The sequence below is a fragment of the Ambystoma mexicanum genome, chromosome 7q (assembly GCF_040938575.1).
Source record: "Ambystoma mexicanum isolate Mex_15411 chromosome 7q, UKY_AmexF1_1, whole genome shotgun sequence".
In the NCBI taxonomy this organism is placed as follows: domain Eukaryota; kingdom Metazoa; phylum Chordata; class Amphibia; order Caudata; family Ambystomatidae; genus Ambystoma; species Ambystoma mexicanum.
In genome coordinates, this window is record NC_090941.1 from 139,775,887 (window position 1) to 139,788,948 (window position 13,062).

A 13,062-nucleotide genomic window follows, 5' to 3' on the forward strand; every position below is an offset into this window, starting at 1 on the left:
CCTCGACACTGCCGAACGAGCCTTTTCAGCTGAACTTGCCTTTATCAGCCAATCGTCCAGGTATGGAAAAACGTCCGTTCCTGCTCTCCTGAGACTTGCCGCTACCGGTGCCAGGCATTTCGTGAAAACTCTTGGCGCCGATTTTAGACCGAACGGAAGCACTTGAAACTGAAAGTGGAGTCCTCCCAGTGTGAACCTGAGGAACTGCCTGTGTGCTGGATGGATCGGAATGTGGAAGTATGCATCCTCCAAGTCTAAAGTGGCCAAGAAGTCGTGCTTGTTTAACCAAGGTAGCACCCCTTGTAGAGCTACCATCTTGAAAGTTATGCGCTTGATGAACTTGTTGAGAGCCCTCAGGTCCAAGATGGGCCTCCATTGACCGTTTTTCTTTCTGACGAGGAAGAATCGGGAGTAGAAACCTTTTCCCCTCTGAGAATAGGGTACTGGTTCTACTGCTGCCTTCTGGAGCAGTTTTTTCACTTCGGACATGACCTGTCTTAGCATATGCACTCTGCGGGGAGTTGGAGGCAGGGAAGGAGGTTGGTCCAGAAATTCCAAGGTGTGACCCTTTCGGATCACCTGTAACACCCATTTGTCCGATGTAATTGACCGCCAGCGCTGGAAAAACTGGCTCACCCTTCCCCCCACCGGGGCGTGGCGAAGGGGGGGGGGGGAATTGGTAGTCAGTTCTGCTTGCCTTGCGACTTCCCTTGGGCGGAGCCACGTCTGCCTTTAGGGGCGTATCTGTTGGATGACTGATATTTATTGTCTTGGTACGTGCCGCCTTGTGCTTTTTGACCATAGGAGGAACGACTGTATCCCCTGAACTTGGAAGATGAACCTCTAAAGGGACGAAAAGACCGATGGTCCTTACTTTTGTCCTTTAAAGAACTGATGGCTCTGGCTGTGTCAGTGTCTGTCTTGATTGCCTTCAAATGGTCGTCTATCTTTTTCCCAAAGAGATCTTGGCCGTCAAATGACATGTCTAGTATCTGCGCCTGAACTTCAGGTCTAAAGTTAGTAGCCTTCATCCAGGCCTGCCTTCTGAGCACTGTGCCGTGCGCCATCTGCCTGAAGCCTGATTCGGCCACATCAACTGCTGCGTCGATCATGTGATCCGATGTTGCTTCACCATCCGCGATTATGGATTTTGCCTCCTCCTGGAGCTCCGGTGGTAATTGTTTCGCCAAGTTAGACATGCGGAGCCAAAGCTCGCGATCGAATCTTGCGGTCATGGCCAGTGCATTACCCGCTCTGATTGTAAGTGATGCAGAAGATGATACTTTCCTGCCCATGGCTTCCAATTTACGTCCGTCCTTATCCGGTGGTGCCGACAACGGTGAGGAGGGGTTGGCGATTTTCTTTCTGGCCGCCACTGTAATAACTGAGTCCGGTTTCGTATAACCCCTTAAACAAAGCGGTGCCGAATCCGGAGCTTTATATTTCTTTTCTGGCCTGGACACCAACGCCGGAGTCGATAAGGGCGTAGATAGGATCTTGGATCCGGAATCCCAGATGGTATCGAGGAGGGGAATTGTGGTCACTGTCCTCCTTCGTTTGTCCCTGTGCTCATAGAGCACTGATTGCCTTTCCTCCGAAGAAACCTGAATTTTAAACAGTTCTGCGGCTTTACCTATTATGGTGTGGAAAGAGACGAGATCATCCGGTGGTGAGGCCTTGCCCGGCGAGTCTCTCCTCCTGGGCTTCTCGACGACGTAGTCATCCCAATCACTGGGTGCGTCTGGCTCCTGAGTTATTTCTCCTTCTTCTGGTTCCGAAAATTCACCAAAAGGATCCTCCTGCCAGTCTGATACCGAGATGGTGGACGGTACCATGGTGGGATCTACGTCCGGAGATCGCGGTCTGTGCGATGACTGTGGTGACGGGACTCTTGTAGGTGAAGCACTGTGGGTGCTGCTCCTCGGTCTTCGAGCAGGTGATCTCATCCGTTTTGCGGTCTACTCCTGTAAGGAGAGCAACCCGATGTGCCTGGAATCGGGGATGACTCTCTAGGAATGGGATTAATCGGAATTTGCTTCTCCCTTTGCCGTTTGTAAAATTCTTCTACAATCCTCTGCACGGATAACATGAGCACCGGGTCATGAGGATATTCGGATTCTCCCGTGGACGGGTGCCAAGGAGGGCTGGATTGTTTCGGTAAGGGAACGATGGACTCTTCCACCACTTCCGCATCAGAGAATTCTTCCTGAAGAATTATATCCGGAAGTTCTGCCATGTGCCCCAAAGGTGAAAATTGCTTCACCAGAGGTTCAGTTACAGTATTCTTCTCAATGATATTGCTTGTAATGACAGGAGCTTCAAGAGTGAGAGGCAGTAATTCCTCTGTAACTGCCGAAATTTGCGGTGCCTCTGAAGGCGTTATGGATGATGTTATCCTCGTCGACGACTGAGATTTTCCCGTCGACGAGGGCTTCGCTGTCGACTGAGATTTTCCCGTCGACGACTGAGATTGTCCCGTCGACGAAGGCTTCGCTGTCGACTGAGATTTTCCAGTCGACGAGGGATTCGTCGTCGACGACTGACATTTTCCCGTCGACGAGGGCTTCGTTGACGAAAGTGGAGTGTGTTCCGTGGACGACTGCGTCATGGATGAATGCTTCGTGGACGAGTGGTGTTTCTTGCTCGTCGACGATTGCTTCGCGGTCGACGTGTCCGATGACGATGATCTAACTGTCGACGATGTCTTAAGCGTCGTCGATGCTGGTTTCGTCGACGGTATGGCCGATGACGGGCCTTTACCTTTCCCTTCATTCGTGGGCGGTTTACCCGCCGACGACTGCCCCCCCCCCCGTTTTTTGCAAACTCCTCCTTACCTCTGGAGGCAGATTTTGCTGACTTTTTCTGGCTTGATAGGTCAACTGGAGGCAGAAAGGGTATCAATTCCAGCTTCCTCTTTTTGGATTTGAGAGAGGAACTCCTTTCCACTGAAGAGGCCCTTCTCTTTGAAGTTTGCCTCTCAGATGGAGTGCTGGATTGGACAGGAGCTGTTCTGACAGACTCTTCGTCCGAAGATTGATCCCTGGATTCCAGGTATGAAAGGAGTCTTCTATGCCTGTCATGAAGGGTCTTGGTGGAAAAAGTTTTACAAATCTCGCATTTTTTAATGTCATGTGGGTACAGACAATAAATGCAATGCTCGTGGGGGTCCTTGTAGTAAACCAATTTCTTCTTGCACCTCGTGCAGTCCCTGAACAGGGAAGGCTTCCTGACAGCCTGAGGTGCCTACATTTCTGAAGAGAAGTTCAGTCGACGATTTTGAGAGGAAAACAACAAGGTTTGCCACCAAGGTTAATTGGAAAGAAAGCCCCTAAGAAGGGGAACAAGATGGAATATATTTTACAAATATATTCCACACAAAAGTAGAAAGAATTTGAAAAAGCTCAGAGAGCTTGAGGATTCCCTGTGTCTGATAGACTGCGGTGAAAAATCTGAAGATGGCTGCCGGGGGCGGAGCTTAAGCCCTGCCACCTCATTGGCTGGGGCCAGAAAGGACCAAAGTGAGGTGGAGGGACTACATAATGGAGTGGCTCATAGGCTATAATGGGCTATGTACATGCACTGCTAGGTGGCAGTGTATTAAAAAAAATATATATATATATTATTATTATTATTTAATTTATCACCGAGGATTCCCAGTCTGACGACGGGGAATATTAGGATTCCCAGTCTGACGACGGGGAATATTCAAGCATCTGAATCTATGAAAGATCCAATGCTGGAGAAACTGTCGAATTCCTCAGATATTTTAATTGTTAAGATCGAATGGTTTAGCTTAAATCCAAATGCGTTGAATATTTGTATCTTAATTAATGTTTATTTTAATTTAAAAAAAACACATTAGAGAGGTTTTTGGTCGAATTATCTGATCTACTATCTTATTGGTTGTCAGAGTGTGACCCTTATTATACAATAATGGGAGATTTTAATAGCAAATGCCTCGATCAAATTTGGTATACGCAGACACCCAGGTAAATAAAGTGTCCAGATTAAGGGATTGCAGAAGGTTGATTCAAGCAGAGATGGATTTGTGGGACTTTCATATTCTCAATGATTGTATCAAAGGGGGTTGTGCTCTGAAATGCACATGGCAAAATATGAAACAAAAGTCTACAATAGATGACATCTTTGTGTCACGCGATAGATGTCTGAAATGTACTACTTTATCTGTATTAGCAACTGATGTAAGTGACCATAACATGCTCTCTCTTGAATTTGCATTCACTATACCCAACAAAGAATTTCCTGCTAAACATTTGATAGTAGAAGGGAAAAAGATACCATACTTAGGCTGCCATATTGAAGTTTTAATAAGCAAATAGATTTTTTGCTGAGATCCAATGATCCTGATTTAACAGACACATTTAATTACCAGTTTGTGGTACAGAGGTTGTTGGGTTGTTTTATAGGGAGTTTGTATCCCTTGACGGTTTCATTTGTGGGAAAATATAAGCACACTTTTCATAGACAGGTACAGGATAAAAAGAAAGAATTATGTTGCAATATTACGTTTCTTAGAAATAATAATTGCAAAAGGTTATACAAGTGAGGTATGTAAATTAAAACAACATTTTAAGAATTGGCTAAAAAAGGAATAAGGGCTTAATGGCTCGAAGAGACTCTGAAACTATGCTCAAAGCCGTCACTAGGAAAGGACCCGGGTGCATTCTAGGCATTAAAACTCCAGAACAACAAGTTCCTGTTCAAGCAGTGCCAATAGAACAAAAAGGTCTGGCTAAACCACTTTACTAGTCTATATGAGGGTGGTTCAGTGCAGAAGGCATTATGTTTTGATAGCTCAACTATATGGTTTATAAATTTAGAACTTGATATTTATTAAGGTGTTATAAAGAGTAAATCCTCCAAAGAGTTGTGTAGCTGCATGTTGGCATGTATAACTACTAGTCGTCTCTTCCTCGTCCCAGTACTAGAATGGTGTGACTGAGGGAAAATAAGGGAAGCTAGTTTACAATAACCCATAAAGGTTAGAGAAGGGTTGGGTTGGAAAGGGGGATACCATGTCTCGCCCAAGGGAACCCCACTCCCAGTTCCCAAGGACCCTCAACCCAGGTGATCCTTCCTCACTTCTCCGCCCCCAGAGTAGGGATCCAAGAGCAATGGCCCTTTCCTGGCCACCTGCACAAAGAATCCAAAGGGTTTTGAAGTGAGAATACCCTCAGGTTTCTCACAGGACGTGAACAAAGCCTTTTGCACAGGAAAAGTGATCACTTCCCCTTTACTTTTCAGGCATGTGGAGGCGCAGCAGTGGGCCTGAACCCTTGCTGAATCAGTCCACTTCACTGCACAGATGGGAATGGATGCATCCACCACCCAAGGGCTGTTTATTCAATGCATTTCCTCCCTCTCATTGTGTATTTTCTTCTTTTGCTTCAGTCTTGTTCTTTTCCCTAGCTTCCAGTGCCCCAGTTCCCCCCTACTGCAGGTCAGCCTTGTGTGGTTTTATGAGGTATGCATGGTGCAAAGGTTCCTAACCGGCATCAGAGCCCCCCACATACTTTGCTCCTAGTGTATCAGTGTCGACCACTGGTAGGACCGCTGCACAGCATGCAATGCTGGGACACCTAGGTCCCTAAAGAACGGGCTCTTCTGCTGATTAGAAATCTTTTCTAGATTGCCTCCGGATCACCTGTAGTCATTCACCCATAGGAAGAAAAGGACTGAGAAGGTGCAGCTCTCTTTTCCCAGGATCCCAAGCAGATGAACTGCTTTCCAAGCAGTACTTCTGCTGGGAGAGGTTGCACGGATCATTTGACAAAGGCCTACCCCCATGGTCTGTAGGGCTACTAGTGTAAGCATCAAAGGGTCTTTGGACTCTTCTACTAGATTCAATCTGGCTACTGGGTCTAAGCCTGAGGGCTTATAGCCACCCACAGCCTACTCCGAGGTCTCTATGCACACTGATCAGTGGCTAAAGCCAATCAACCTCCTCTTAGAGGGTACGCACTGGATCCAGATTTCCCATGTAATGTTCATCCTCTAATATAACAGCATCAGACGAAATGGCGGCGCGGCGGAAGTGGTCCACGCCCGGCACCTGCAACGCAGAGGCACCCACCTCAGCAGAAACTTCTGCATTGGAGCTAGCCACTGAATCTGGAAGCCAAGCAGTTGTTACCATTCCACTCGTTACCCTGCAGTTTCTTGCAGGCAAGATTTCTCTCCTAAGATCGAATGGTCCCCCTTAAATGTCCCATGGTGCACCTCCTATCCATTCCTATTCGTTCTCCCGGTGGTGGAGGAAAGGGAACAGGCGAACTAGGAGTACAGTAGTCACTACAGTGAGGAATGTTTTGTTTCCTGTATTTGGTGCCAATAAGACAGACACATATTAAGAAATTCATCTATAAAAGGTGTCTCAGCTCTATATTAGATCGTTTTGCCAGAAATGTATGCAATTGGGGTGTGACAATTCATTAAAATGTTTATTCATGTTTTTGATTCATTAACATTGTATTAATATTGAATTGAATGTATGCCCCATATGAACCTAGATGAAGCTCGGGTAGTGTGAAACACGTGCAGGTTAAGGCAAGTTAGAAAATATTCATGTTCACTAATACTTTATGAAATATTTGACACTGTTTGCATATAAAATGTTTTCTCTTTGCATTTCATCAATACGTGTTGGGCAAATAGCCAATTGCCCAACTCGTTTTTAGTTACCACCTAATATGATTTTGTTACAACTTCCAATGCAAATTGCTTAGAGGGCTTATCTGCTCTTGACATTCTCTGGCCTTTGACAAATTGCCAACGTTTACCCTGAACAATGACATATTACTGCAACACCTCATTGTCAAAATCACAAAGGGAATCACTGACTCAGAATGTTCCGATACCGAATCAACGCATTTAAAGCAACCAGAAGCCAGGCTAAATGCTGTTGAGCCACAAAGACACGCACTTAAACAGCATTTCAAGTGGTTCTGTGCCCCTTGCTCACCTTAAACAGCCCTGGTATTTGTAAGACTCTGCTCTCTATCTTTTTGAAGGCATCTTCAGTGACTGCCTGTCGCTGCTGAAATCAATGCCTGTGCACACCTGCCTTCAAACACATTGTGCACCCTTCATTCCAAACTCTGCATTCTCTGCGTTTTCCTTTACAGGCGGTGAGTCATTGGTGTTTTGATTAGTTGAGTGTATTTTCTAGTTTAATGTAATGTATTTTTATAGAAATGTGGTTGGACAATTTTCTTTTGGTACCCCAGTCTTATTATTGTCTGGTTTGCTTTGGTGTCTGCTGATATCCCTTCTGAAGTGTATAGTCTGCCTGCTGCCTGCGCTACCCTAAGAGGAGAAGGAAGAATATTTGAAGGATTGTTCCTGTTTCAACTTTATGATTGGGATCCCTGCTGGTTTAATAGTAGGGCAGAGAAGGAGTCTTATTCACTACTCACCCCTATACTCATCAAACTTTAAAACTTTTACATTTTACCATATACATTTCCCAACCACACTTTTTGGTCTGCAATCTTTCCTCGTGCTACACCAACCTTTTTATTCCATCAACCCTTCACTGTTGCATTATCAGTAATGTTATGACTGTGGTTGTATCATCCTTGGCAGCCCATGTAGTTATTGTAGTTTATGTTTTATAAATACTATACGTAAGTAAAGTCTGGTAGTTACAGAGCAGATAGAACATAGTTCCGTTTGCCTCACCTCAAATACTCTGCCTGTGTCCATTACCCTTGCTGAAGACCGGCATTGGTAGGATGCGTTGATGCAATTAACATGTTTCTTTCCCCATAGCCCCTCCCAAACCCCATTTGCTGCCAAACTCGCTTCTGCAAGGATCTGGCACCCAGCAGGCCCACCCACATTCCCTTTTGCATCTCAGAGTGCAGGTGAGTTGAGACCCCCTTCTCTTGTGTCCCCTCTCCCCCCTTTCAACCTTCTTCCCTGCTGGTGACTTTTCCTTTTTGCACTTCTTTGCTGTTTCTCCCCCTCCTCAGCCCGCTTTCCTTTTATGCTGTTTTCATTCCCCACGAGCCCCCCACCCAAAAGCTGCCGACCTGGCTTCTGTGAGGGTCCTGCACTCCATTTCCATCTAGGAGTAAAGGTGAGCAGAGACCCACTTCTCTTGTGTCCTCTCTCCCCCCCCACATCCCCTTTCAGCTTTCTTTCCTGCTAGTGTCTTTTTTCTGTGCTCCTGCGCTCTTTCAGCAGCTGCTCCAGTAGCAGCTCCAGACTGTTTGCCTCTGTTCGCTGGTGGAGCATCCAGTGCAGCCGTCAACCAGCAGCGCCTGACAAGGTAAGAAAGGTGCGGGTAGGAGGAACAGCCATTACTGTTCCCTATTCAAACCCTCCACTGGCTCCCAGTCGGACAAAGGGCCACCTTCAAGACCCTATTCATTACCCACCGAGCAGTGCACAAGACTGACCCAACGTACCTACAAGAGAAGATAAAACTCGACCTCCCATCCTGCACCCGAAGATCAAGCACTGCCCTCTTTCTAGTGATTCCACCCTCTAATTCTGTCAGGATCGGAGGTTCTGCCTTTTCAACCTTGGCCCAAACTCTGTGGAACTCACTCCCCCACATATTCGACACACCCAACACTGCATGGCCTTCCGCAAAGCTCTAAAAACCTGGCTCTTTCCATAATGCCAATTAAGACCACCTTAGGCTGCTGAGACCTTGCAACCTGATGACAAATGTTCAAAGACATCCCGAGCAATGACGCCACTGAATGCGGCTATTCAGTCACAAATAAGTTTGCTCTGAACGTAGCAATCACAAACGCGGACTTGAAATCCGGAATAGCAAGCTTGTTAGATCAAAACCTCCTCCCAGACACTCACCTCTCATATCACTATGCTCACTCTCTACACCAACACATAATTAGAGCGCAGCTACACCGCTCGATCAATTTCGGCCCCCGCTGCTCACATACGAACAATACTTCATGAACACCTCAACATTCTGATAAAATGCAGCTATACTCCACGAAAATCGGCCTGGCTGCACACATAAGCATCCCACACAGGCCTAACGCAGCCAGAACCCAGTCCTGGTCACCATCCTCCAGACTGCACACATTCAACTGATATCAAATACCACCAGGCATAATGCTAGGATGCGGCTACCATCAGGCAATCGCTTCAGCTGCACACAAAATCCGTGCTCCCAAGCACCCTATGACTCCTTACTCTCTCGACTGACCTGGACTACCGTCCCTGCGGGCGTTCAACCTACCAGCGCTGTGAGGTCATATCAAAGATATATAGAGCACTACATGAATGCCAAATAACATGAGATAACATTTAACTGTCCCTCCTCTCTCATTACTCCTGTTAGCAAATCTTGCAGCTATATTATTCCATATCCGACATGTAGACATTTTGCCTTAGTCACTTTGGGCATTCCCTCTCTCTGGGGAAGTCGAATCTGCAGCAATTCCTTGACACTGACTCCCTCCCCCTTCTCCTCAAGCACTCCCTTGTGCACTCTCTCCTCTAAGTGCAAGTGAACCTGTTCACCTGCACTTATTCTTCCCTTCTCCTCCCTCCCGGCTTCCCCTTCCTCCATGCCCTGCACACCTCCTCCACCTCTTCTCCCCTCATTTCAGTTACTGCACTTGCACGCTCTGAATCGTCTCACTGCTTAGTAGGAACATTGTTTGTCTTCCCAGTTCATCCCATCCTTCACCCACTCTTCCACCTCTCAACTGGATTCTTGTTACTGCACTTGCAAGGTCAAGACCTAGTAGGAACGTTATTTTGTCCTCCCCTTCCTCCCCTCCCTTCTTGATGCGCCTTGAAATACTTTTGCTGTATAGGCGCATTATAAATACCCAATAAACAAAGCTTAATTAGACAGGACCGAGGTGATGATTGTCAGATATGAGCAGAGATTGAAGTTTCAGGGGCATTCAGGCTTGGTTTGCATTGATTAAGCAAGGTTTACCCATTTCAGTCTTTGTTATGTGGACTACCTTATCTGTATTTGTCTCCCTTTTTCCTAGGTATTTCTCTGTCCACTTTTCACTACATATGCAGGGGACTAAGGGGCGAGGGAATAGAAAGAGTTAAGGGAAGTATAGAAGCACTGCTTTTTAGAAAAACAAAATATCAAAGGGAAAGCTACAGCCAGCATTTTGACCATTAGCATGCTAAGTGCAGTATAGTAACAGAACCAAAAAGAACAGGGCACTGGAACCTCGTCAAATAGAGGATACATTTGGAACAACAAGATCCTTTCCTTATCTTATACATCATTCCACATACAAATACACAAAATCGGTAAAGGGATGGGCTATCAACTCCCTCAAGGAGATGTTTATGTAAAATAAGAGTCTATATGCCAAATCCTACTGACAAACCAAAGTGAAGTTGCAACGTCATATCGTTAAATGGGGAGATGGCCTTTTTACTGCATTGTTGAGTATAAACAAAACGTGCAGTTGTATCCAAAAACAAAAACAAGCATTGGCAATGGCAACAGTTTGGGCTTTTGTGTACACGTGGGAAAGGCACTTGTCAGGCACTACCGTAGTGGTATTAACTGGCCATTGATGGTAGCAGGTTCAAAATGTTGCGAGTATCTGGGCATGTAATAGCAGTGGCTGCCAAATGACTAATACTTATACACAAGCCAAAACTGTTGGCTTTATATAAACCGAGTTGCTAAGGCAGATCTGGATATCACATTTTTATTGCACCAGTAGTGAGTTCACAGCTCCAAATAAGTCATTAACTCTCAGAAGACTGCTTTGAAAAAACACTGGCAGGCACTTCGATTGCAATGTTTGATGATACGGTTTGATAAAATGGACTTAAACAGTTCCCAAGTGGAGGTATTTTGGGCAGGGAGCAGTGCTGGAAATGGAAAAAATATTTTGGGGGAACTGTCACCTCTTTGGAGGGGCGAGCTGTGGGAAGGATGGGGTGGGGCGAGGCTGTGGGAAGGATGGGGTGGGGCAAGGTGCGTGGCCCCAGGCAGGTTATGCAACACAGTATCTCTTCATAGAACCTAATCCTAGCAATTTGCATAAAAGCAAAGAGCATTATGGGAACATCATAAAGTCCACAATTTTAAATGTTAACATGTCTTATAGAGGTTTAGTAAGAAGCCCTTTTAAGTAAATAATGGATTCTTTTGTTTTGATTGGTCACAATGGTCACACTAATAAAGCGATGTCTGTAAATTGCAGGACATATATACAAGTTTGGATAGCTGCAACACAGTATGAGAGGATTTGGCAGTTTCTGCCTGCAGTGCTGATTCTTCTGAAAGGTTATCAGTGCGTGCAATGTAACGGCATGGAGCACTACCTAGTCTTCTGAAAGCGATGCAGCAGGAGTGAGAGAGTCACGTGCTGGCCCCTGAGTGAGTCAGGGGGATGGAGAGCCCCACCGAGACGTTTTTGCCGGATCCGGTCCATTTTGATTCCATCGATGCGTATTTATGTGACTGTGCTCTAAACCTGCACTGGGACAGCCTGATCAAAATGTCTCTATTCTTTCACAAATTATATTAAGTGTGCACATAAAAAAAACAAGTCTTACCTGATCAAATTTATTTACGTCATTGGATAGAAGATTTACTATTTGTCCCGTTGTAGTTTTCCCCATAGCAGTGTTACTTAGTCGGAGTGCCTAAAACGAGAGAAAAACACGTCCCTTAGTTTAAAATTAAGAAATGCTTTATTGGAAATGTGTAGTTTGTAATACAAATGAACATGTAAAAATAATCTTTCAGCACTATAAAATGTCATTTTAATTCAAAGACAAACTACCCAGGGTAGCAACAAGAGAAATTTATGGGCCGAGTGCAGCAGAATAATTTAAGAAAGGCCACTCAACTCTACAGCACAGCAAAACATGTATGCACTGATCAAAATGTATCAAACACAATTGACCAGGGCATATCTGGACAAGCAAACACGTAATTAAATACATTTGTTCACACAGTTCTTTGATCACAATAAATTGTATGATTTTTATATATATTTTACACAAATAACCTTCGCCATCTGTGTAGCGAGTCTCAGACCTTCCCATAGAAACATACAAATTTGACACAGTTTATAACATAAAAACAACATCCCTTGACTTATACAGCCGGACCTTGTGCTGTCAAGGTTTATCAATGACGTAATATACAATGCAACAAATTAACAAGTTACTTTCTTACCTGGTAACGTTCTTTCGATGGGATGTTCCGACGACGTATTCCACATCTATGACAGGTAATCACCACAGCTGTGCTGCTTCGGAAAATTTTCGGCATCTGCGTCCTGCGTCGATATGCTGTCGTCGAAGGCCTCCGTCAAGCTGACGTCACCGGATGTTATAAGTAGGACGCACGACACCCGTGGCCACAGTTGTAGTTTTTTCCCCGAACGTATGGCACCAATCTTCTGCCAGAATGACTACAGAAAGCCTTGCAGAAACGAAAGCTGCAATAGCATAAGAAATTCTGTGGAGGGGCAGGAAGGGAGGGTGCGATGTGGAATACGTCGTCAGAAAATCCCATCGAAAGAACGTTAGCAGGTAAGAAAGTAACTTGTTCTTCGAAGGGATTGGTTCCTCCGACGTATTCCACATCTATGACAGACTCCCAAAGCAGTACCAACGTAAGGAGGTGTGAAAGAATTTAGAATTTTAGAATGCCCAATTAAATTGCAGAATAGAGGACCGCCTTGCCAAGATAATCCATCTAGACAAAGTCTGTTTACTAACAGCTTGTCCCAAATGCCTTCCAGCGTATCCAATAAAGAGCTGATCGTCCACTCTGACCCGGGACATGCGTGAGATGTAGAAACTTAAAGCTCTCCTAGGATCAAAGCTATGGAGCCTCTCTTCCTTACCAGGATGCGGAGGAGGATAGAACGCCGGAAGAACAACCTACTGGCTTAAATGAAATTCCGACACAACTTTCGGAAGAAAAGAAGGACAAACCCTAAGGACAACCCTGTCCTCATGAAACACTGTGAAGGGTGGCTTAACAGAAAGTGCCTGCAACTCATTCACTCTGCGAGCGGAAGTGACCGCAACTAAAAATAGTTTTCAAGGTCA

General features: G+C 45.4%; 1 protein-coding gene across 2 annotated transcripts in view; it reads right to left on the bottom strand.

The window, feature by feature from the left end:
* The window catches only part of ABCC4 (ATP binding cassette subfamily C member 4 (PEL blood group)), a 2,280,107-nt gene that overhangs the window by 1,578,236 nt on the left and 688,809 nt on the right, over positions 1–13,062 (bottom strand). For both annotated transcript variants that reach the window (XM_069639145.1, XM_069639144.1), the window contains exon 5: positions 11,551–11,640. In XM_069639145.1, the coding sequence (XP_069495246.1) occupies positions 11,551–11,640 (90 nt within the window). The remainder of the gene's footprint in view (positions 1–11,550; positions 11,641–13,062) is intronic.